At 42.8% G+C, this 26,987-nt stretch overlaps 1 protein-coding gene across 1 annotated transcript in view; it reads left to right on the forward strand.

Annotated features, from left to right (window-relative positions):
- TF (transferrin) overlaps positions 1-25,644 on the forward strand; it is a 38,030-nt gene extending 12,386 nt beyond the window's left edge. Inside the window, 12 exon segments of the mRNA NM_001311351.1 lie at positions 4-59; positions 547-725; positions 1,418-1,595; positions 3,237-3,388; positions 5,689-5,779; positions 6,382-6,420; positions 7,770-7,925; positions 12,879-13,023; positions 14,703-14,767; positions 17,573-17,757; positions 18,955-19,141; positions 25,610-25,644. Coding sequence (NP_001298280.1) covers positions 4-59; positions 547-725; positions 1,418-1,595; positions 3,237-3,388; positions 5,689-5,779; positions 6,382-6,420; positions 7,770-7,925; positions 12,879-13,023; positions 14,703-14,767; positions 17,573-17,757; positions 18,955-19,141; positions 25,610-25,644 — 1,468 coding nt within the window.
- Positions 25,645-26,987: the final 1,343 nt, after the last annotated feature.

The raw sequence follows: 26,987 nt of genomic DNA on the forward strand, positions 1-26,987 counted from the left end.
CAGATGTCTGATGGAGGGCGCTGGGGATGTGGCCTTTGTCAAGCACTCAACGGTATTCGGTAGGTGATAGGAGAAGAATCTGTAGACCTTTCAAGCAGAGGGCCTTCCTTTTCTTTATCTTCATGCTCAGGTGTCAGACGTGAGCATAATGTGTTTCTCCTTTCCCACTGCTGGGATGTTCACCTGTGAGGAGGTGTGTGCCCATAGGGTCCCCACCTGGACTCCTGGGCCTCATCCTATCATTCAGCTTACTGAATACCAGGCCAGTGTTGCAATAGCAAAGGAGCAGGAGCAGGTCTGGCTGACCTTATCCTGTAGTCGGCCTGAGGAGATGAAATTTCTTACGGGATGTGGGCCGTCACCCCTGCACGGGGCATCAGAAGCTTCTTGACCTACAACTGGCTATGGGATCTTGAACAAGTCAGTTTCCTTCTGGCCTTCACTGTTCGCTCTTGGCTTCTCCGCTCACACAGTTCTTGATTCAGTGAGGTTGCAAGGGAGAGGAGGGGGCACCTGCCATCGACTCATGTGGGCTTCCCTCCCCAGACAACCTGCCTAACCCAGAAGACAGGAAAAACTATGAGCTGCTCTGCGGGGACAACACCCGGAAGTCTGTAGATGATTACCAAGAATGCTACTTGGCAATGGTTCCTTCCCATGCGGTTGTGGCTCGAACTGTGGGCGGCAAGGAGGATGTGATCTGGGAACTTCTCAATCACGCCCAGGTATCAAATCCCCTATTGTCTCTCCTGCTTAGCAGTCCCTGCTTGGATTTGGGCATTTCCTTCACTCCCTCTCAGCCACTGTGGAAGTCATTCTGTGTTCAGGACATAGCAGGGACCATGCCACACACCATCCACTTGCATGAAGACACCCACCCAGTAAAGCCCTCTTGGAGTTGCACATAGCCTAGTCCTGCATTGTCTTCTGCCAGACCCTTACATTCTGGGTCAGTGATATGAAGCTGCTCCTTCTTGCTCTCTTTCATTTCTCTCCCATTGGAAAGGAAATGGTCTCTTTTCCAAGGTCCCTTAGCCTGACAGAAAGGGAGTTGCACGCACAGCCAGCCTTCCTTTCCCAGAGTAGCAGAATGCCAGAACCGAGCCAGTTTCTCTTGTCCAACCCTCCCCTCTGTCCATCAAGGCAACCACACAGCCTCTGAAGTTGAGTTTCTTACACCCAGTGAGCTATTATCCAACCAGGGAGACAGGCATAGAAAAAAGTTCAGGGTATCAAGTATTTGTTATATGGCCCAAAAGGGCTGTGAATGGAGAAGGTGCTGGGTGGGAAAGAGCAGGTCTGACTGCCCTCTCTCCTGGAATCTTGAAAATTTCACAGTTTTAATCTTTCTTTGGGCCCATTTTGCAGCATCTCTTGTTGCTGTAGCCATTCAGACCTGTGTTTTTACTACAAACAGGAACATTTTGGCAAAGATAAACCAGACAATTTCCAGCTTTTCCAATCCCCTCATGGGAAGGACCTGCTGTTTAAGGACTCTGCTGATGGGTTTCTAAAGATTCCTTCTAAGATGGATTTTGAGCTGTACTTGGGATATGAATATGTCACTGCTCTTCAGAATCTAAGAGAAAGTAAACGTAAGTATTCGGAAAGGATCATGTGGCTCTAGGAGTCTAATAACCTGGTGAGGGTGGGGACTGGAGAGTAGAGTCTTTCCAGGTACTGAACATTGGTCCCAACAATCCATCTGCCCTGCCTGTCCAGCCCAGTGTTAGACGGATGATAAATGACTGGCCATCATGAGATGGACCTGAACATCACCAAAGGACATTAAAGGAAATTCACACTTAAAATTATTCGTATTGGAAACCCTGTGGAGGCCAAGTAGTTAAGATTCTGTGCTTTCACTACAGAGAGCCCAAGTTCGATCCCTGGTTGGGGAACTAAGATCCCACAAGCCACAAGGCAGGCCCCCCCACCCAAAAAGAAGAAAATTTGCATTGATGCCAGTATTGCTTCCCTTGTATAAGCCAGGGCTCCACTACCCACTTGGTGAAGCCAATTAGCCTGGTACAAAGTAAGTCAAATAGAATGAAACTGCTACAAATAAGCACATCTGCGGCCAGTGCTGTGGTCACCATGTGCCATGGTGAAGCTGGAGCTTTAGACAGGTCAGTCCTCCTCCTGAATTTCCTTGGGTCATTAGAGGTGTGTTTGAACACTCGTTTATTCAACAGACATGTATTGACCATCTACTATTAATAGCTATAAACTGTGGAGAAGGCAATGGCACCCCACTCCAGTACTCTTGCCTGGAAAATCCCATGGATGGAGGAGTCTGGTAGGCTGCAGTCCATGGGGTCGCTAAGAGTCAGACACGACTAAGCGACTTCACTTTCACTTTCCACTTTCATGCATTGGAGAAGGAAATGGCAACCCACTCCAGTGTTCTTGCCTAGAGAATCCCAGGGACGGGGGAGCGTGGTGGGCTGATGTCTATGGGGTTGCACAGAGTCGGACACGACTGAAGTGACTTAGCAGTAGCAGTGTGACATGCTGGGCATATAATGGTGAGGCAAAGATGTATTAGATTCTGTTGTCATAGAACTTTCAGACCAGTGAGGAAGAGAAATGTTGAAGGAATAGTCACTCCACTGAATGATCAATTGAAATGAGAGATTTTCTCAGCAGAAAGAAAACAAAAATCCAGAACAAAATATCATGGCTCTACAAGAGTGCAAAAACAAAGACAAACAGATCCAAGAATTGAGGTAAAGTTTCCCTGAGGAAATGCCTCTTGAGCCAGTCTGAAAGCTGGGTGGGTGTTTGTTTATTCAGCAAACATTTATCGCACTGACCATGAACCTGGCATTAAGGGTGCCATGGAGAAAAAGACAGGCATGGCCCTCACCCTGGCCAAGCTTACGTTCTCCTGCAGGGAGCAGATAGTAAGCAATGAATAAATATACAACATCCGCTTGGATGGTTAAGTGCTATTTCTAAATGAGGAGAAAATAACCCCAGCCTGAAGTGATAGAGTGCCTTGGAGTTGGGAGGAGAGTGGACTTTTCAGAAGAAGTAATTTTAAGTTAAATATAAATGATAAGAAGCCATCCAAGGAACTGTTACTGCCTTTAGTTTCTAAGAGATTAATTCCTTGAATGGAATCTGTTTGTGTATTGCTAAAAAAATCCCAGAGTCTTCCTGAAGACAGCAGCAAAATCAGCAAGCCACATCTGGGCCTCTTCTCATCGCTGGTTTTCTTGCTTATGTCCTAGCCCCGGACTCCTCAAAGGATGAGTGCATGGTGAAGTGGTGTGCAATTGGTCACCAGGAGAGGACAAAGTGTGATCGGTGGAGTGGGTTCAGTGGCGGGGCAATAGAGTGTGAAACAGCAGAGAACACTGAAGAGTGCATCGCCAAGATCATGGTACGTCCCTCCTGCCTCCACAGGGCAGCACGCCTGCCACTGCTGCCTACCTGTCCCCAAGGCTGAGCGAGCGTTCCTGGGAATTATATGAAAAGCAGCTTCCCAGGAACCTCACCCTCACTGTGGGATCCCAGCCCCACAGGATCCTTAGGACCTTTGAGCTTGTGAATCTGAAGGACTCCTAAGGGTTTGTTTCTTCCTAGTGTCAGAACTCTGTGGAGGGCGATCTGAGCTATGTCTACTTAGGGAGGCCAGACCTCAGAGTGAGTGTGCCTGAGACCCATGGTGTGCCGTGGCAAGTGTAACAAGGTCATGTTACTGTGCAAGCATGTAGAAGTTTAGCTTTGTTGCTCACAAGGGCATTCCACATTTGCTTTTAGAAGTGTTGAAAAACTGAAGGATATAAATAAGAAAATACATAAAAAGTAACCATAACCTTATAAATCAGAAAAAATCCTGTTAACTGGGCTCATATCATGCATGAAATTTATTACCCTTTTCTCACCTAAGGTTATCTAGGGAGCTTTTTTCTTGTTTTCACAGAATGACTTGCTCCCATGTTCCCAAAGAAAAAATCATTTTTTGAAAACATGACCTTTTAAAATGTATTTTTTTTTAAAGAATATACACTATCCTGTTTACAGTGGTTTGTCTGGGGACCAAGTTTATGAGGAACTATCTCTTTCATTTCTTTTTTTCTCTTTTTTTTAATTCAAATTTTATTTTTCTTTTCTATTACGGTTTATTATAGGATACTGAATACAGTTTTCTGTGCTATACAACGGGACTTGCTGCTTCTCTAGTCTATGTATTAATACAATAGTTTGCATCTGCTAATCCCAAACTCCCAATCCATCCCTCCTCCAGCCCCTCCCCCTTGGCAACCACAGTCTGTCCTCTAGGTCTGTGAGTCTGTCTCTGTCTTGTAGATAAATTCATTTGTGTCATATTTTAGATTCCACATATAAGTGATATCATATGGTATTTGTCCTTCTCTGAGTGACTTCATGTAGTATGATAATGTCTCAATCCATCCGTGTTGCTGCAAATGGCATTATTTTATTCTTTTTATGGCTGAGTAGTATTCCATTGTATATATGCACCACATCTTCTTCATCCATTCATCTTTTGATGGACATTTAGGTTGCTTCCATGAAAACATGATGTTCTAATGTTGATAATTATTCCAGAGTGTGGGTGTGCTGTAATTTATTGAGCCATTTCCTTGCTATTGAGCATTAAGTCTGGTCCTGTCTCATTGCTATTATGAATCATACATGCATGATTTTGCCTACTTACACATTTTGCCCAAATAGTTTCCCACATATCTGATTGTTCCTTTAGGGTATATTCCTGAAAAGTATATTTCTAGGCCTAATGGGAAGCGTGGCAGTCTTATTGAATTAAGCATCTCTGAAATTTGGGGCTTATTAGCTCTATTCAGTTCAGTTCAGTTCAGTCGCTCAGTTGTGTCCAATTCTTTGAGACCCCATGGACTGCAGCACGCCAGGCGGAATTCCTAGTCTATCACCAACCCTTGGAGCTTGCTCAAACTCATGTCCATCAAGTCCAACCATCTCATCCTCTGTTGTCCTCTTCTCCTCTTGCCTTCAATCTTTCCCAGCATCAGGGTCTTTTCAAATGAGACAGTTCTTCACCTCAGATGGCCAAAGGATCGGAGTTTCAGCTTCAGCCTCAGTTCTTCTAATGAATATTCAGAACTGATTTCCTTTAGGATGGACTGGTTGGATCTCCTTGCAGTCCATGGGACTCTCAAGAGTCTTTTCCAATACTGCAGTTCAGTTCAGTTTGACTCCTTTGACCTTATTTTACTCATTCATTAAAGACCTTTTATTGACCAAGCACTGAAATAGCACTCAGCTAATGAGGTCAAGATTCAGGGCAAAGCACTCCATGCCACAGACACAGACCTATGTCTCTGACTCCATTTGTTTGTCTTACAAATGAGAATTCTTGATGTCAGAAAGGTATTGTGAGTGTATCTGGAACAGCGTGTCCTATGAGAGGCCAAGGGGACTGAATGTGGGTATTTGCTCCTGAAGAAACAAAGCAAATCATCCAGAGTTGATCATCAGTTCATCATGGTTTGGGTGAAAATGGGAGTGCCTTTTATTTTCCATGTCAGGTCTGCCTGACTGATCCTTTGGGGGTCCATTACCAGCGCCTTCTGTCTCTTCACAACCTGTGCTGGCAAGGTTGCTTCAAGGAAACAACCAGATGGGCACGTGGGACTGGAGAGGATCTCTTTTTACCTGCTGTGATGTGTTGTGTCTTTGCAGAAAGGAGAAGCTGATGCCATGAGCTTGGACGGAGGCTACCTCTACATAGCAGGCAAATGTGGCCTGGTGCCTGTCCTGGCAGAGAACTACAGTAAGTGGGAGGGGCAATGGTTCATTTCCTCTGGTAAAGAAAACAACCTGAGACAGGAGACAAAATCACAGCCTGATTCAGCCACAGGGAGCATAAAGCTCTTGCTTATTGAGCACCTCCTACTTGCTAAGCTCTGGGCTCCCTCATCTCTAGTCCCTTTCGTTACCTTGAAGGATGAGAATCTTCTACCGTACCTTCTACTGTACTCCAACAAGGGAGTTGGAGACTGCACTGGGAAGTTCTAGCTGAAAGTGACCCCTCTGCAGAGGACAGCTAGGTTCTCAGCTGGGATTCCTGGCAGATCTTCTTGCTTCCAAAGTCCGCACTTCTGTTGCCCTGGTGCAGGGATTCAAGTACAGTTAGCAGAGTTACACTATGGTCACAGGATAGATAAGAGTGCAAAAGTTGAAATTTAAAATTTTGGGCTAAATTCCAGAGGCCAGGGAGCTAAAGTGAGTTTGCATAATCCAGAGAGCCTGGACCTTTTGGGAATTGGTATATGTGGATAGTTTTCCTGGCTCTTATAATTCTGAGCTGCATATGGGGAAGACAATTTTCACTCTATACATGAGTGTTTAATGACTTTGTTTTTTCCTCTGCAGAAACTGAGGGTGAAAGTTGCAAGAACACACCAGAAAAAGGTGAGTTGGTATCAGTAATTTCATGAGTTTAAGATAAATTCCCATTGCTTTTGGGAAAGCATAGGCAAGTTTAAATTCAAATCAAAAGTAGATAAGAGACCAATTTTCAGAATCAAAAGAACCACAGGAGGAAAATAGTTGGCAAGATAATTACACTTGCCACACCCATGGGAATTCTCTTTTAATCCTATAAGATGTGACTTGTCGTCTTCTAAGGATGCATACAGGAACAACAGCTTAGAGAGATTACAAGTTGTCTAGACTCTGACATCCAACAAGAAAATACAGACCCTCCCACTACTGCTTTGCATTGCATGAGGACTGCAAAGTTATAAACAAGAGTTAGCACCAGCCCAGAAACCTTGCTGACATGTGCCTGGTAGGCCTGAGGGGAGAGGCTCACAAAGGAAGGTATCTAGGGACATGAAATTGCCCAGCCTCCCATCCAGGGCTAAGCCTAGAAACCCAGGCCAACCTGGCTGTCACCCAGGACTCTGGCTTGGGATGGATCTGGAAAGATGTGGCAAGAGCAAGACAGGAAATCTTATCAAAGATTTGGGCTCTGGGTCCCATGCTGAAGTCCCTGCAGGTCATTTCCAGCCATTAGTGTACAAATCTGTTCTCATCACTTTTTCCAGTTACAGCATCCCAGCCTCTTCCCATCATACTAGGAAGCAAGCTCTTTAGCCAAAAATAGAACCATTCTTAGTCAATGAGCAAAAAGATTTGTATCTTTTCTATTGGAAACAATTTCCTGAATTAATTAAATTGGAGAACTGAAATCACGAGTTTATATTCTATTCCCAGTTTTAAAGATCAGCATGTATTTACTGCCACTGATTGCAGCTAACTTGATTATGATAGTTTCACTTTGCATATTTATTTTGGTGCAAACCTTTATTCTCTTTATCGTAAAACATCTGACCAGAATAATAAACTTACAGTTTATTGCACATTTACTACTCTTTTCTAATAAAATTGTTAATGTTTAGAATGTTGGAGTTACATGTATCCTTCAGTATCCATTCCTCTGCTATTCCACAGTGGAGGGTGAGTTGCCGGTTTATGTCAGTAGCTTCAGGCATTTGGGGAAGCGTTGTCCATCATCATCCATTGCTCCAATGATTAAGTATTCTTACTGTTTTGTTTTTTTAAGTTCAGATTAATCTCCACCTCGTAGAATGACTTGTATCTCCCTTCAGTCGGTTATTAGGAAGACCCTTTCAAAGAGAGAAGGAATGATTAGGGATAACTTTATTCCATAGGATGATGGCTGGGTTTGACTGTAGACAGACACTCTGGAGGGTCCAGAGGTGTTAATACTCCCTTTTGGGGTGTCTTTCTTGTAGGGTATCTTGCTGTAGCTGTGGTTAAAACATCAGATGCTAATATCAACTGGAACAATCTGAAAGGCAAGAAGTCCTGCCACACTGCAGTAGACAGAACCGCTGGCTGGAACATCCCCATGGGTTTGCTCTACAGCAAGATTAATAACTGTAAATTTGGTGAGTGAGTTCTGGGAGTGTGCTCTTGTCAGAGTTGGGTGGAAAGAGGCGCACTGGCAAGAGTAGTATGGTACAAGAGGCCCTTGTTCTATGATAATACAATTTGGTTTAGTGAACTTCAAGGAAATAAAAGGAACAGCAGGACTGGGAGGTGGATCAGAACGGCTCTTCTCAGTTGCACATAATGGCTTAAGTGAACATATGTTTACTATTCTCTCTCATGAAAAAGACCAGAGACAGAAGTCCATGTTGGTATTGTCATTAGAAACCCAGGCTTCTCTGTCTTCCTGCTTCCCCATTCTCAGCATGAGGCCTCCATCTTCAAGGTTACCCATGGTTGCCATTACATCCATGATCCAGGCAACCTTAAGGAACAAGGAGCCTTGTTAGGAGGTAAAGGAGCCAATTAGGAGGTCTAACCCAATTACTCCAGCTAACTTCTCATTGCCCCTAACTTAGGTACATAGTCACAATTAGCTGTAAAAGGGGCTGGAAAATGCCATCTTTTATTTAGATTTTTATTCAAAAATTAAAAATAGAACTACTGTATGATCCAACAGTTTCACTTCTGGGTATTTACTAGAAAAAAACAAAAATACTAGCTCAAAAAGATATATGCACCCATATGCTCACTGCAGCATTATTTACATAACAACACATAATATGTGAAGAACCTGTGTCCATCATGAATGAATGAACAAAGCAACTGTGGTTTGTAGGTATAGATAGAATATCATTCAGCCATAAAAGAGAAAGAAATCTTGCCACTTGCAACAACATGGGTGGACCTTGAGAATACTATGTGAAATAAGTGAAATAAAACAGGCAGAGAAAGACAAATGCCATTTGCTCTAATTTATACGTGGAATCTAAACAAAACAACCTGAGCTCACAGACGCAGAGAGCAGATTGGTGGTTGCCAGAGGCAGGGGTTGGGGATGGGCAAATTGAGTGAAGGTAGTCAAAAGGTATGAACTTTGGTTGTAAAATAAGTCATAGGGATATAATGCATATCCTGGTGACTATAGTTAATGCCATATTGCGTATTTGAAAGTTGCTAGGAGAGTAGCTGTTAAAAGTTCTCATCGCAAGAACAAAAATTTTAATGTGATGTACCATATTAAAAAATTGAATAATAAAAATCAAATGAGCATCTCAATAGATGCAGAAAAAGCTTTTGATAAAATTCATCATCTATGCATAAATGCAAAAAGGCAAAATGGTTGTCTGAGGAGGCCTTACAAATAACTGAGAAAAGAAGAGAAGCAAAAGGCAAAGAAGAAAAGGAAAGATATACCCAACTTAATGCAGAATTCCAAAGAATAGCAAGGAAAGATAAGAAAGCCTTCTTAAGTGAACAATGCAAAGAAATAGAGGAAAACAATAGAATGGGAAAGACTAAAGATCTTTTCAAGAAAATTAGACACACTAAGGGAACATTTTATGCAAAGATGGGCACAATAAAGGACTGAAACAGTATGGACCTAACAGAAGCAGAAGATATTAAGAAGAGGTGGCAAGAATACACAGAAGAACTATACAAAAAAGATCTTCATGACCCAAATAACCACGATGGCCAAACATCTTGGAGTGTGAAGTCAAGTGGGCCTTAGGAAGCATCACTATGAACAAAGTCAGTGGAGGTAAAGGAATTCCATCTGAGCTATTTCAAATCCTAAAAGGTGATGCTGTTAAAGTACTGCACTCAATATGCCAGCAAATATGGAAAGCTCAGCAGTGGCCACAGGACTGGAAAAGGTCAGTTTTCATTCCAATCCCAAAGAAAGGCAATGCCAAAGAATGTTCAAACAACTGCACAATTGCACTCATTTCACATACTAACAAGATAATGTTCAAAATTCTCCAGGTAAGGCTTCAACAGTACATGAACGAAAAACTTCCAGATGTTCATGCTGGATTTAGAAAAGGCAGAGGAGCCAGAGATCAAATGGCCATCTGTTGTACCATAGAAAAAGCAAGAGAATTCCAGAAAAACATCTACTTCTGCTTTATTGACTATGCTAAGGCCTTTAACTGTGTAGATCATGACAAACTGTTGAAAATTCTTAAAGAGATAGGAATACCAGACCACCTGACCTGCCTCCTGGAAAACCTGTATGCAGGTCAAGAAGCAACAGTTAGAACTGGACATGCAACAATGGAGTGGTTCCAAATCGGGAAAGGAATATGTCAAGGCTGTATATAGTCACCTTGCTTATCTAAATTATATGCAGAGTACATCATGGGAAATGCCAGGCTGGATGAAGCACAAGCTGGAATCCAGATTGCCGGGAGAAATATCAATAACCTCAGATATGCAGGTGACACCACCCTAATGCCAGAAAGCGAAGAGGAACTAAAGAGCTTCTTGATGAAGGTAAAAGGGGAGAGTGAAAAAGTTGGTGTAAAGCTCAACATTCAAAAAACAAAGATCATGGCATCCAGTCCCATCACTTCATGGCAAATAAACGGGGAAACAATGGAAACAGTGAAAGATTTTATTTTGGGAGGCTGTAAAATCACTGCAGATGGTGACTGCAGCCACAAAATCAAAAGATGCTTGCTCCTTGGAAGAAAAGTTATAACAAACCTAGACAGAGTATTAAAAAGCAGAGACATATTTTGCCAATAATGGTTCATATAGTCAAAGATATAGTTTTTCTAGTAGTCATGTATGGATATGAGAATTGAACCATAAAGAAGGCTGAACACTGAAAAATTGATGCTTTTGAGCTGTGGTATTGGAAAACACTTTGGAGAGTCCCTTGGACTGCAAGGAGAATCAAAACAGTCAATCCTAAAAGAAATCAGTCCTGAATATTCCTTAGAAGGACCAATGCTGAAGCTGAAGCTGAATCTCCAATACTTCGGGCACCTGATGTGAAGAGTCAATTCATTAAAAAAGACCCTGATGCTGGGAAAGACTGAAGGCAGAAGGAAAAGGAGACGACAGAGGATGGGATGGTTGGATGACATCACTGACTCAATGGACATGAGTTTGAGTAAGCTCCAGGAGATGGTGAAGGACAGGGAAGCCTGGAGTGCTGATAGTCCACAGGGTTGCAAAAATTCGGACACAAATGAGCGACCAAACAACGAACAACAACAACAATCATCTATTTAAGATAAAGACTCTCCAGAAAGTGGGCATGAAGGGAACGTACCTCAACATAATAAAGACCGTATATGACAAAACGTACAGCTAAAATCATACTCAACAATGAAAAGCTAAAAGCATTCCCCAAGACAAGGATGTCTACTCTTACCACTTTTATTCAACATAGTTTTGGAAGTCCTAGACGAAAGGAAAAGAAATGTAACCCAGCAGCAGTATGCTGCTGCTGCTAAGTCGCTTCAGTCGTGTCCAACTCTATGTGACCCCATAGATGGCAGCCCACCAGGCTCCCCCGTCCATGGGATTCTCCAGTCAAGAACACTGGAGTGGGTTGCCATTTCCTTCTCCAATGCATGAAAGTGGAAAGTGAAAGTGAAGTCGCTCAGTTGTGTCTGACTCTTAGTGACCCCATGGACTGCAGCCCACCAGGCTCCTCTGTCCATGGGATTTTCCAGGCAAGAGTACTGGAGTGGGGTGCCATTGCCTTCTGACCCTGTATGCTGATAGATATTAACTAGACCTATTGTGGTGATCATTTCACAATATAGTCACAATAGTGAATCATGTTGTACACCTGAAATTAATATAACGTGCTTGGCACACTGCAGTCCAGGGGTCGCAAAGAGTTGGACACGACTGAGCAACTAACACACACACATGTCAATTATATCTCAATATAAAATTAATGGAGAAAAAAATTAAGAGAAAAAACCCAACTTGATCTTTGTTACAGAGAAACAAGAGGAAATGGCCATTTGGCGGATGGCTACAAGCCGTGCCACAGAGCTTTCTAGGCAATATGGTGTAAGGGATTCTCAGGTCTCTTTAAGATCTTGGCAGCTTCAGCTCTTAGGCCCCTTTGAAGGGGTGGAAATCAATTTGTTCTCTGTGTCCTCTGAATATCTTCAGGTGTGGCCTTAGTTCTACCTCCTAAAATCTGTGCATAAGTTCACCATGGATATGTTTCCTCGTGGTTCTTATTTACTTTAACTTCCTGAGTACTTTCCCCCTGCCATCTCCAAATATGTGTAGCAACTTTAAAAGGAGAGGCCTCTAAAGACAGAGCCAGGCAAGTCCTGTGTGTATTGGAGAGGAGGTTCAGATTCAGAGATGCAATCACACTTTTGCATTAACATGCTCTGTGACATCAGTTTGCCAGGAAGGTGGCTGAGGCGACTTTCAGGAGTTCTGTGCCCCACCAGCAAGGGCACCACATCTGCTCTCCTGAGCCTCCTGGCAGTTATACAGCCATGGGAGAGCAGCTGAGCTGTGAGTGAGATTTCCCCAGAATTTTCTTGAGTTTGGAGCTCTAAGTTCTGTTAAAAGCTCTTCTAATAAATATCAGAGGAAAGAAACACCTGAAAACAAATGTCACAACTCAGGGAGTGAGACCTTCAATTTTACACCTGCTTCAGTCACCTTCCACATAATTTCCATCTCATCTCTCTTTAAGTAATGACACTATTGGGAGGCTGATGGAGTCTCCTCCACCTGAATTGTAATGGTTACTTACCATTTCCAGCCTCAGTGAAGTTTTCTTTCAGAGCCTGCTGCTGCTGCTGCTAAGTCGCTTCAGTCGTGTCCGACTCTGTGCGACCCCGTAGACGGCAGCCCACCAGGCTCTGCTGTCCCTGGGATTCTCCAGGCAAGAACACTGGAGTGGGTTGCCATTGCCTCCTCTGCTTTCAGAGCCTAAGGCTGGCAAGTCTTGAGTTGATGGCAGGTCACATAATAAGCATGTTCTACCTAACCTGGGCCATACACACCTGTCTTGTGTTAGATAAAGTCCACTCATACTGACTCAGGAAGAGCTGACTTTCTCTTGTCCTTCTGCACAGATGAATTTTTCAGCGCAGGTTGTGCACCTGGATCTCCGCGAAATTCCAGTCTCTGTGCTCTGTGCATTGGCTCAGAGAAGGGTACAGGAAAGGAGTGTGTTCCCAACAGCAATGAAAGATACTACGGCTATACAGGGGCTTTCAGGTGAGTCTTATAATCCTCATACAAAAATAATAATAACCCCAGCCCTGACAAGAGTTCCTTTTAGAAGCTCAGGTGAGATTCTTACATTCTTAGCCCATTAGTCCTGCATGTTAGGGTGGCATGTTTACAAACGTATGTAGAAGCCTGTGTGAAGAGGCATCCAGGTCCCTCCAGGACACCGTCTCCGGAACTGGCTGTCATAGACAGCAAAGGCTGGTGGTATGGTGCAGGTCAGGAGTTCTCAATGGCGGCAGGTATCGGGGGAGGGATTTGCCCTTCAGGGGACATTTGGCAGTGTCTGGAGACGTTTTTGATTATCAGTAGGGTTGAGGGGGTACAACTGGCAGCTAATTGGGAGAGGCACAGGGCAGCACCCTGCAACAAAGAATTATCTGGCCCCTAATGCCACTAGTGCCAGGTGAGGAAGCCCTACCGTAATTGAATAAACACAGGAGTCAAGCATTAGGCTCACACTCTTCCAATCATCTCTGGGGGGACCTATGACCACGGAAATATACAAAAGTAAAGTCCATGATTTCTACATCTTTGGTTACATCTCTGTTTCATGGAATTTTAATCATTTTTAAAGAGACACCTGTGCACTTTATGACCTTATTAGTCTTTAACTATCCTGTCTGACTTGGGCCTTTGCTACCCTGGTAGTTCATGAATCCATCAACTTCACAATGATGGTGGTATTCATAACTAAACTGCTCACTAGCAAAGGAAAAACAAAGATTATCTCAATTTTCTAGTTAGAACCACCTTGTGAGTTAGAATAAGAACAATTCACAGTCCACAAGTTTCGAATTTCATTAGTAGCCTGTACATAAGGAATCACCTTGGTGGAAAACTGCTCCTCTAATATCTGTATTGATGCTTGGGAAAGGATGTAGACCTGTTAGAGAAAATGTGCTAGATAGTATATAGAACTGCAACTGTATAACTACAAAGTGTATCAGAGGTTTTGTTTTCTTTTTATTACTTATATTAGTAATATATGAGATTAGTGATCAAATGGGAGTCACAGTTGCTGATATCATGGCCAGCCCTGGATCTCTAAAGTGGCATAATACTCAGCCATAAAAAGGAATGAATTGGGTCATCTGTAGTGATGTGAATGAACCTAGTCTGTTATACAGAGTGAAGTAAGTCAGAATAAGAAAAACATATTGTTTTTTAACAATATTGTAAAAATTGTATATTGTATATTAATGCATATATATGGAATCCAGAAAAACAGTACTGATGAACCTATTTGCAGGAGAAGAATAGAGATGCAAACATAGGGAACAGACTTGTGGGCACAGTAGGTAAGGAGAGGGTGAGACCAACTGGGATAATATTATTGACATATATATATATATTACCATATATAAAAATAGATAACTAGTGGGAAGTTGCTGTATAACACAGGAGCTCAGCTTGGTGCTCGGTGATGACCTAGAGGAGTGAGATGGGGGGTGGGAAGGAGGCTCAAGAGGGAGGAGATATATGAATATGTATAGCTGACTCACATCATTGTACAGCAGAAACTAGTGCAACATTGTAGAGCAATTATCATCTAATTAAAAATTAAACAAAAAAAAAAAACAACTTCAGATTATAAGATGGCCCTTCTGAATGACAGATGTAGCTCTGACCTCTTTCCTTCTCTCTCCCTGTCTGGGACTCCACAGGTGTCTGGTGGAGAGGGGAGACGTGGCCTTTGTGAAGGACCAGACTATCATACAGAACACTGACGGTATGTGCACAACCCTTTGGCCCCATAAATCAGGGTCGTTGGCTCCCTTGTGTTCAGGATATCTTTGTGGAAGTGGTAGGGGCTCTTGTCAGGGTCCAGAGCTGTGATTCTCAACCTGTTTGTTCCCCGATGAGAGACGCATCCACTTGCATAGGTGGAATGGTGAGGACGGTGAGCTTCCCAGTGGCTCTGAAATCGCTCCTAGAAGCCTTCCCACAGGTGTAGGCACTGTGCCTTCTTTCCCCGAAAAACTCCTAAGAACAAAGACTTTTACATACTTACATTATAATCAGCAGGATCAGGAAATTTATACTAACGTGGTTTAATACTCATCACATCCACAGTCCCTATTCAAAATTAGTGAACTTATCACCCAAAGGCCCTTTATAACTATTTCTCATATTTCTAGGTCCAATATATATTTAACCATATTATAAATCCACTCGGAAAAACATACAAACAGTAGCACCCCTGTAGGAATAAGCACTGGGCTTATTCCTGGTGCTTATAACCAATGGCTTCTATAACCATTCTCCAAGAGGAGGAAGCATGGCCCCTCAGAAAAACAGCTGATTCTGGGGCTGGGGCAGGAAAAGTGTAAGGTGAACCAAAGAGCATCATGCTGAAGTGCTCAGAGAGATGGAATGTGTCAGAGCACATTGGAACTGTTGTGAAAGCCCTCCACTGGCCAGATCTGACATTTTGAGCATTATAAGAAATAATAACAGTAAGATTGAATAACCCATTGAATAGAATAAGAACACATGAGTCCATCCTGATTAAACGAATGAGTATAAGGGAAATATCTTCTTTATTGCAGAATGCTAATTACAGACATAGAAAAAGTCATGAAGTTAAACAACTATCGTTTGGCAACCAATATAGCAATAATCGATTCTAGCAAGGACCATCAATCAATGGGTACTAAAACTAGTGGGTGGATATTAGATGGCCATGACATTAAAAACAAGACAGCTGTTTTTTAAACGTTGGTAAGAATGAGCATTCCAGCTGCCTATGCTCTATCACTAACAGCTTACACCACCCCCTAGAGTCCAGGCAGTATTACTTCCCTCATAACCCGTGTGTGTGTGTGTGTGTGTGTGTGTGTGTGTGTGTAGTCACTCAGTTATGTCCAATTTTTTGCGACCCTTTGGACTGTAGACCATCAGGCTCCTCTGTCCTTGGGATTCTCTGGGAAAGAATACTGGAGTGGGTTGCCATGCCCTCCTCCATCGAATCTTCTTGACCTAGGAATTGAACCTGTGTCACTTATATCTCCTGCATTGGCAGGTTGATTTTTTACCACTAACCCACCTGGGAAGCCCTCCTCCCTTTACCCAACCTCAAATTTTTCCTCTAGTGCAGGACCAACTCCTCTAAGAAGCCTTCCCCAATGGCATACCTCCATCCTACAACAGAATCCTCTGTCCCCGTTGCTATCATTATTGAATTCATCACATTCTGTAATAAAATATGGTCACAGGGAGCTCTACTTTTTTCTTACATCTCAACACCAATCACAGTATAAGGTACGCAGAAGTTACTAAGTACTTACTTGAGGGAATATTGGTTTGGCTAACTTTCTTTCACCCCTCCTGTAACTTTTGCTTTTCCCTTTAAGAGCTGTCCTTTTCCTGCTGCCTGAGTGTTACCCTAGGCTGGTTCTTTGCCACTCCTTGATTTCTCTTTGTATCCTTCCAATAGGGCTCCCCTCTCTAGACCTCAGTTCTCTTTGCAAAGACTCCCAAAGCCTTAACCTTCTGAGGGGAATTTATAGAGGAGGCCTACCTCCCTATACACTCCCTACCTAAACACCATCCTAGGATCTCTGTTTGCCCTGTGGTCATGTTTATGTACGAAGTACGCTGATACTGCAACCTGAACCAGAATAAATCCAAACTCCTTACACTTCTCTCTTCACACAGCCTCGTCCCTATGGAGGACTTTGTTATAGGTCCCGTTAGTCAAGCCTAGATTAATCAATGTTGAAAGTGAATGCTGTAGAATTATACTGGGTTTCAAAGTCTTATTCCTTAAAACTATGTGGTGTTTTACAAATTAGCCACAGTAAACAAGCATTATTTTTACTGGAAAGAAAATTTTTTATCATGCCCTTCTAGATGCCCACTACCCCTAACCCAGACCAAATCACCTCCCTTCTCATTTTTCCTAATTGTCCTATTTGGAGCTCACACGTTAACACTGATTTCCATTCATTAAGTTCTCATAGACCAACCTTTCTTATTACCCAAGTGCCACACTAGGGCTTCCCGTAGTTGCTCAGCAATGAAGAATCCACCCGCAATGCAGCACACCCGAGTTTGATCCCTGGGTCAGGAAGATCGCCTGGAGAAGGAAATGGCAACCCACTCCAGCATTCTTACCTGGGAAATCCTACAGAGAGAGGAGCCTGGTGGGCTATAGTCCATGGGGTTGCAAAGAGTTGGACACGACTGAGCGACTATACACACACATAGCCAGATGGTATAGCACAGATATTGTCAATCTGCTTAGAGGGTCATGTGCTTCCTACAGTGGAGTCTAAATGGAATTTGGAACTTAGCAGAAATGAAGATCCTTTTGAACATACATCATCCACAGAAAGTGGTTCACTGTCCCTTGTCTGGCTGGGAAGACGGAAAGGAATGGCCCCAGGGAACTCCTGATAACTCTCTTCCTCTCCATATTAGTGAAACCTCTGCTGGCCACTGGGTCCAGCCCCTCTACATGCTAGTGGAGGGTGGTCACATCTCCCAGTGAGGGTGTTTTGACCTTTGGCTGATGCACCTTTTCTGAACCTAGGAAATAATAATGAAGCATGGGCAAAAAATCTGCAGAAGGAAAATTTTGAAGTACTATGCAAGGATGGCACCAGGAAACCTGTGACAGATGCTGAGAACTGCCACCTGGCCCGAGCCCCGAATCATGCTGTGGTCTCACGGAAAGATAAGGCAACTTGTGTGGAGAAAATATTAAACAAACAGCAGGTATGGACCAGCCAGGGACTCCAAACTGTTTTTATTGTGTGGGTATGGATTGTTGAGGGATTTCGCAGGCGAGGAGAAGCCCACACTCCTGTGTTCTTTTCCTGGAAGTTAGAACTGGGAAGGTATGGATGGTGGACTGGATCTCCCAGACCTGCTCTACTCATATCTTCTGCTTGCTGGAAATCAGACCTCAACTGACGCATGTGTTCCAGGGTCCAAGCATCTGCCTTCTAGCTCGACCCTGACCTTGTTCTGTGGTACCCTCATTTTACCCACTTCTGCCTTTTTTTTTTTTAAATGAAGGCAACTAATCCTGTTTCCCAACTCTTTCTGGATACAAGTCATCAAATGTGGACTGTGTTTCTTTTGCTTAGACAGACTGAGAACCATTCCAAAAGGAAGAGAAACCCAGGAACCCTACCCTCAGGGAGATTGTCCTCTGGTGAAAACAACCAACCCAGGGCTGGCCCTGTGGGGAGAGGGGCTGTCTGAATATTTTAATCCTAAAGACCCTTCCACCCCTAAAGACCAACCTCCCCTCAGTGACAGCTTCCTGCCTGTTGATGCATCATTAGTTTTCTCTTTTTAAAAATGAAGATAGCATACCTTTGTGAGTCCTCTTAAGGTAAATGACACTAATAATGAGCACTTAATGAACATTTCCTAAGTGCTAGATAGAATGCTAAACTTTCTGTAATCATTATTTCATTTATAATCTTAGAAGATGTGGACAAGTCCAGGCTTTTATCAATTTAGGATCAAAGATGCAGCTGACAACTACCTGTACCAACCCCTCATTGGGTGGCTCTTATTTAATACCTTCTTGATAATACTACTTAAAAGGGAAATGTTTATGTCCTCTCATTTCCTGGAAGTCATCCCCAAGGCCATGGCCAATGAAGTGGGGAAGAGAGATCAGAGAAGTTAGCAGTGGGTGGGTGGGAGGGAGGGAATTCCCCAAGGAGATGGGACTAGGCTGGACCCTACAAAGGATTTTGGGGCCTCAGGGAAGCCTAGATTTGGGGCCCATATTCGTGTGAATGCCAAGGGAAGGATGTGGAAAGATCCCGAGGCATCCCCTGCAGCTTCCCTTTCTTCCTGGGGCTGGTTCCCAGCTTCCAGTTTCCTCCATCCCATTCATGTGTTCCCAGGGGCTCTTTTCCACAGGTCCTCATGTACTTTCTGTCCATTTGACAGGATGATTTTGGAAAATCTGTAACCGACTGCACGAGCAATTTTTGTTTATTCCAATCAAATTCCAAGGACCTTCTGTTCAGGGATGACACTAAATGTTTGGCTTCAATTGCGAAAAAAACATATGACTCCTACTTAGGGGATGACTACGTCAGAGCTATGACCAACCTGAGACAATGCTCAACCTCAAGTGAGTAGGAGGAACAGCATGGGGAACCTGCAAAGTGAATATGGCTGGGGTTCTGGGTGCAGTATTCAAAAGGAGGGGCAGACTGTAGTCACCAGGAGATGATCAGCTGACTAGATGAAATGAGGAGGGAACAATGCAACCTAGCATGGATGAAAGGCTACTTGTATGGGCAGATGGTAAGGGGACATGGGCTGATGGCACTGGACATGCAGAATTCCATGCTATTGCTTAGAAAAGGACGAGAGCTACGTGCCCGTGCCCACTGCTCTGCTCTGAACACCTTTTTTATACTGTGCTGTCTTGTTCAAAATGGTAGCCTCTAGCTACCTGTGGATATTTAAATTTATATTATTAAACAAAATTTTAAATTAGTCACACCAGCCATAATTCAAGTGCTCAATAGATACCTGTGTCTCCACATAGATGAAAAAAGAGAACATTTCCAGCACTGCAGAGAGTTCTTTTACATGGTGCTGTTCTTGAGAGCTTGAATGGTGATAAGTACCAGCAACTCTAAAGTTGCTATACACACCACAGGCATACCTTGGAGATACTGCAGGTTCAGTTTCAGACCATTGCAATAAAAGAATATTGCAACAAAGCAACTCATATGAAGTTTTTGGTTTCCCAGTGCATATAAAAGTTACATTTACACTACACTATAAAGTGTGCAATAGCATTGTCTAAAAAATGTCTAACAATGTACGTATCTTAATTAAAGATACTTTATTGCTAAAAAACCCTAACTATCCTCTGAGCCTTCATAATCTCTCTGCTGGTGGAGGGTCTTACCTCAATATTTATGACTGCTGACAGATCAACTGTGCCAGTTCCTTAAAATAAGACAACAATTAAGTTTGCCCCATCAATCGACTCTTTTTTTTTTTTTAATCCTTGATGGCTGGGTTTTAAACTTTATTTTCACAAATGATAAAAACTTTCTCTTGATTCTTCAGAGAATCAGAGATATGTTAAAAAATTGTACAGTTTAATTTAGATATTATAAATACCATTGGAAAAAATTTTAAAGGCTACTATTATTGAGATATTTGTATTATTTATTTATTTTTTATCCTAAACACAACCTATTTACTTATTTATTTTGCTTGCTGCATATCTATTTTTTAAAATTAGAATTCTAACATGCTTTTCATACTAAATCAAGCAAGTAGAATCAAAATGTCATAAATTTTTTAAATAGGCCAAAAGTTCATTATCACAATAGTAAAAGATGTTTACTAGTTTTCACAATGAATAGCCAGACCCCCCCAAAAAATAAAAAGATAATTACAATTTCAAGTCATAATGGGAACATGATTAGCCTAACAATATATAATAATTACACATAATTTGATGGGTCAAGCAGAGTCATGTGGTAAATGGAAGTGCATACATGCACAAGTTTTCATCTGCCCAGCCAATTTATGTCTTTGGGTTGGTTTAATCTACTTAAAATTAAGGTAATTTTCGATATGTATGATTCTATTAACATTTTCTTAATTGTTCGGGATTTATTTTGTGTGGGTCTTTTCCTTGTCTTGTGTTTCCTGCCTAGAGAAGTTCCTTTAGCATTCATTATAAAGCTGGTTTGGTGGTGCTGAATTCTCTTAACTTTTGCTTGTTTGGAAAGCTTTTGATCTCTCTATCCGATCTGAAGAAGAGTCTTACTGGGCAGAGTATCTTGGTGGTAGGTTCTTCCCTTTCATCACTTTAAATATATCATGCCATTCCCTTCTGGCTTGTAGAGTTTCTGTTGAGAAATCAGCTGATAGCTTGATGAGAGTTCCCTTGCATGTTATTTGTCATTTTTCCCTTGTTGCTTTTAATATTTTATCTCTGTCTTTAATTTTTGTCAGTTTGATTGCTATGTGTCTCAGTGTGTTCCTCCTTGGGTTTATCCTGCCTGGGACTCTCTGTGCTTTCTGGTCTTGGTTAACTATTTCCTTTCCCACGTTTGGGAAGTTTTCAGGTATTATCTCTTCAAATATTTTCTCAGGTCCTTTCTCTCTTATCCTTCTGGGACCCCTATAATGCAAATGTTGGTGCATTTAATGTTGTCTCAGAGGTCTCTTAAGCTGTCTTCTTCTTTTTTCATTCTTTTTTCTATATTCTGTTCTTTGGCAGTGATGTCCACCATTCTGTCCTCCAGGTCATTTATCCATTCTTTTGCCTCAGTTATTCTGCTATTGATTCCTTCTAGTGTATTATTCACCTTGGTTTGTTTGTTCTTTAGTTCTTCTAGGTCTTTGGTAAACATTTCTTGCATCTTCTCCATTGTTTTCCCAAGATCCTGGATCATCTTCACTATCATTATTCTGAATTCTTTTTCTGGAAGGTGGCCTACCTCCACTTAATTTAGTTGTTTTTCTGGGGTTTTATCTTGTCCCTTCATCTGGGACATAACTTTCTGCTTTTTCATACTGATTTACTTTCTGTAATGTGGTTTTTGTTCTAGCTGCTGTGGGATTGTGGTTCTGCTTGCTTCTTCTGTCTGCCCTCTGATGGAGGAGGCTAAGAGGCTTGAGTAAGCTTCCTGATGGGAGGGGCTGGCAGTAGGAAAAACTGGGTCCTGCTGTGGTGGGCAGGGTTTTGCTCAGTAAAGCTTTAATCCAATTATCTGCTGATGGGTGGGATGCACTCCCTCCCTGATTTTTTGGCCTGAGGTGACCCAGCCTTGGGGTCTATGGGCTCTATGGTAGAGTTAATGGTGACCTCCAAGAGGGCTTACACCAAGGGGGACTTTCCAGGACTGCTGCCGGTGCCCCTGTCCCTGTTATGAGCCCCTGCCCTCCCACACCTCCACAGGAGACCCTCCAACACTAGCAGGTAGTTTGGGTTCAGTCCTCTGTGGGGTCATTCTTCTGGGTCTTGGTGTGTGAAAGATTTTGTTTGTGCCCTCTAAGACTAGAGTCTCTGTTTCCCTCAGTCCTGTGGAAATTCTATAATCAAATCCTGCTGGCCTTCAAGATCAGATTCCCTGGGGATTCCCAGTGCCTTTGTCAGATCCCCAGGCCAAGAAACCTAACATGGGGTTTAGAACCTTCACAACAGTGGGAGAACTTCTTTGGGATTATTGTTCTCCAGTTTGTGGATCACCCACCTGGAGGGTATGGGACTTGATTTTATCATGATTGTGCCCCTCCTACCATCTTTCTGTGGCTTCTTCTGTGTCTTTGGCTGTAGGGTATCTTTTTTTGGTGGGTTCCAGCATTCTCCTGTCAATGGTTGTTCAACAGCTATTTGTGATCTTGGTACTCTCACAGGAGGAGATGAGTACACATCCTTCTAGTCTGCCATCTTCAACTGGAAGCCTGAAATTGATGGATCAACTCTTCTTTCATGACTGATTTTCTGTAGCATCCAGCGCTATTTGATAGCATTTTACCGACAGTAGAACTTCTTTCAAAATAGGAATCAACCGTCTCAAGTCCTGCCATTGCTTTATCAACTAAGTTTATATAATATTCTAAATCCTTTTGTCATTTCAACAATCTTCACAGCATCTTCACTAGGAGTAGATTTCATCCCAAGAAACCACTCTCTTTGCTCATGCATAAGAAGCAGCTCCTCATCTGTTAAAATTTTATCATGAAATTTGCAGCAATTCAGTCATATCTTCAGGCTTCACTTCTAATTTTAGTTCTTTTAATATTTCCATCACATCTGCAGTTACTTCCTCCACTGAAATCTTGAACCCCTTATAGTCACTTATGAGGGTTGGAATACACTTCTTTCAAATTCTTGTTCATGCTGATATTTTGACCTTACTCCATGAATCACAAATGTTCTTAATGGCATCTAGAATGAGGAATATTTTCCAGGTTTTCAGTTGACTTTGCCCAGATCCAGCAGAAGACTCACTGTCTATAGCAGTTATGAAACGTATTTCTTTAATAATAAAACTTGAGAGTTGGAATGACTCCTTGATCCATGGGCTGTAGAATGGATGTTGTGTTAGCAAGCATGAAGTGAAGTTGCTCAGTCGTGTCTGACTCTTTGCGACCCCAAGGACTGTAGCCTACCAGGTTCCTCAGTCCTTGGGATTTCCCAGGCAAGAATACTGGAGTGGGTTGCCATTTCCTTCTCCAGAGGATCTTCCAGACCCAGGGATTGAACCCTGGTCTCCCGCATTGTAGGCAGACGTTTTACCATCTGAGCTACCAGGAAGCAAGCATGAAAGCAACTTTAATCTTGTACATCACCATCCAAGCTCTTGGGTAACAAGGTATGCTCTCAATGAACAGTCATATTTTAAAAGGAATGTTTCTTTCTGAGCAGTAGGTTTCAATAGCAGGCTTAAAATATCCAGTAAACCCTCTCATAAATAGATGTGCTGTCATCCAGGCTTTGCTGTTCCATTTACAGAGCACATGCAGAGCAGACTGAGAATGATTCTTAAGGGCCCTAAGTTTTTTAAGAATGATAAATGAGCACTAGCTTCAGCTTCAAGTCACCAGCTGCATTAGCCCCTAACAGGGGAGTCAGTCTGTCATTTGATCATGAAGACAGGCACTGACTTCTCCCCTCCAGCTAGAAAGTCCTAGATAGCATCTTCTTCCAAGTGAAAGCTGTTTCATCTGCATTGGAAATCTCGTTTAGTGTAGCCACCTTTATGAACTATCTTGGGTAGGTCTTCAGTGTAACTTACTATAGCTTCTATACCAGCACTTGCCGCTTCACCTTGCACTTTTATTTTTTAGAAATCTTATTTATTTATTTTATTACTGGCTTCACTGGGTCTTTGTTGCTGTGTGTGGGCTTTCCTTAGCTGTGGTGAGCAGGGGCTCCTCTGCTATGGTGCTCTGACTTCTCACTGTGGTGGCTTCTTTTGTTGCAGAGCACGGGCTCTAGATGCACAGGCTTCAGGAGTTGCAGTGCACAGGTTTAGTTGCCCCACAGCATGTGGGATCTTCCTGGACCAGGGATTGAACCTGTGTCTCCTGCATTGGCAGGCAGATTCTTTACCACTGAGCCACCGGGGAAGCCTTCACCTTGACTTTAATATTACGGAGACAACTTCTTTCCTCCTCACGAACCAACCTGTACTCACTTGAAGCATTTCTCCTGAAGCTTCCTCACCTCTGTCAGCCTTCACAGAACTGAAGAGAGTTAGGGTCTTGCTGCAGCTGAGCCTCTGGCTTAAGGGAATGTTGTGACTGGTTTGATCTTTTATCTAGGCCACTAAAACTTTCTCTGTAACAGGAATAAGGCTGTTGTTTATCATTTCTGTGTTCACTGAAGTAGCACTTTTAATTTCCTTCAATAACTTTCCCTTTTCATTCACAGTTTGGCTAACTCTTTGGCACAAGAGGCCCATCTTTGCTTTTGACATGCCTTCCTCACTAAGCTTAATCACATTTAGCTTTTGTTTTAAAGAGAGAGATGTGCAATTCTTCCTTCCACATGAACATTTAGAGTCAATGTAGGGCTATTAATTGGCCTAATTTCAACATTGTTGTGCTAGTGGAGCAGCAGGAACACACATAATATTTATCAATTAAGTTTGCCATAGTAATGGGCATGGTTTGTGGTGCCCCAAAACATTAACAATAGTAACATCAAAGATCACTGAACACAGATCACCATGACAAAGATAATAATAGTAATGAAGAAGTCTGAAATATTTCAAGAGTTACTAAACTGTGATGCAGAGACATGAAGTGAGCAAACGCTATAGAAAAATAGCACCAGGAGACTTGGTTGACACAGGGTTGCCACAAACCTTCAATTTGGAAAAAAGCAGTATCTCCAAAGTGCAATAAAGCACAGCACAATAAAAGAAGGTATGCTTATACTTATCTAGAATACCAGTTTGTGCTATAGCTATGTTGGACATCATTTAATGACTTGGAATCATTTGGAAGATTTGGGAGAATACCATGTAGCTCAAGGGAGGTTATTCTTCAACTGCAGAGTACAGGTCCATGAGCCACAGTCCTTAAGATACTGTTTCCCAGGCCCTGGGATACTGATTCAACAAGTCTGTGCCAGGTTTGGGATTTCTGTATTTTAACAGCTGCCCACATAATTCTGGTTTAAGGATCCTCGGCTACTGTTCTGCTGAGGGGGTGGAGACTAGCCCCCGGCAGGGGAACTAGCACAGGCCTGGTGCTTAGTGGATCTCATTATGTTAGTTCCTTGCCTGGATCTGAGAGGATAGTTCTCTTAGGCTCATTCCAGCCACATGGACTCAGGTGTGGGAGCCCTGCCCATAGGACATAAGGCAGGGGATGGTGCAGGGCAGGGAAATCCTGTTACTGTCCTTGGTGTGGGGCACTGCCCAGTGCAGACACAGGAGCTGTGCAGGCAGGAGGAGGAGGCATTGGGAGGAGGGTCAGGTTCACCTATCAGAGGAGCAGGGCAACTGGTCTGAGTACTTTTGTATTGGGCTTAATTGTTGATTCACTTAATAGGAACTAAATATAGGTAGATTTTTAACTGTCCAACCCCTCTGCTCTGCCCCCACAGAACTCCTGGAAGCATGCACTTTCCACAAACCTTAAAATCCAAGAGTGGAGCCAACACCTGATGGAGATGGGAGCTCATGGGACCCATAAGCTTCATCTGGTTTCGCTGGTCTGAGTGATTTGGTTGCCCTCACAATTTGGTGGTGGCGCCTCTGCAGGACAAAATAAAAATAAACATTATTATTGGTTTTATCTGTTAAAAAAACTTCATTTTCCCCCCTTAATGCTTGGTCTGCAACTAGCCCTTCCTTCAGAGCTCAAGATTCATTTGCTCTTTCCCACAGCCACAGTTCCTGGGTACAGTCCAAGTAGGAATTCTTTCTAAAAGGGGTCTGCATGGTCATTTTAATAAAATCAAGTGTACAAGGCTTGATTGAATCAGGTGTGTACGTGTGTGTGTGTGTGTGTGTGTTGGTGGGGAAAGGGCAGGAAGGAGGATGCAGAGTAAATATTGACATAGAGTGCTCAAGGCAGTACAGAAAAATAATATAGATGATTTACATAGTTTAAAATATTTTTAATACATTTCATCAGGTATACTTGAGGTTCCAAGTCTTACTGCTTGCAAAAGTGAATCACTGGAACCTCATCTTGCTAAAAATCGTCCCTTGACCCCAACTCTCATGGCAGTCACTGCCCTGTCTCCTCCCACTCTTAGTGGAGCTCCTGAAAGGTAGATTCTTATTAATGACTGAACACAGAGAAATCAGTCTTCTGTTCCACCCATGTGCCTGAAGCTACTCTGGTCAAGGTCACTGCCCACCTGCCAGCTGTGAAAGCCAATTAGTTCTTCTATCCTTGAGTCTGTTTACTAACTTGATACAGATGACCACTCATTCTTCCTTGGAACCCTTTCCTAGCTTCTCTGATATGGGAGCCCTCGACTTTGGTTCCCACCTCTCTGTCCTTTTGTGGTCTTATTGTGGGCTTATCCTACCAGTTCTGAAATGTAGGGTCGTCTTCCTGGGGCTCTTCTCTTCATCCAGTGCTCTTTCTACTTTCTAGGCCCTCTCTAAGCAGCGAGAATGACTCCCAGGCATCTATATCTGTAGTTCTGACCCCTGCCTGCAGCATCTCACATGCGCACCTCCTCCTGCCTGTGGATCTGTACTGTAAAGTTCTCACAGCAACCAGAAGCCCAACAAATAAAAAGGGAGGTGATCATTTTACTCCTTCCCTCCCCTACTTCCCTAAGCCAGCTCTTGTTCCCATACACTTCATAAAGACAGGGTCTGCTACCCACTCACAGGAGTCATAAACTGAGGAGCCAAATTTCAATTCAGTATTCTACTTCATTCTACATCTAATGTCAGCAAGTTCTGTTGATTTTGCCTCCTAAACAACTCTCCAAGTTTGCCCCTTTGTTTCCTAACTCCTAC

This window comes from Bos mutus, chromosome 1, assembly GCF_027580195.1.
Source record: "Bos mutus isolate GX-2022 chromosome 1, NWIPB_WYAK_1.1, whole genome shotgun sequence".
Lineage (NCBI taxonomy): Eukaryota > Metazoa > Chordata > Mammalia > Artiodactyla > Bovidae > Bos > Bos mutus.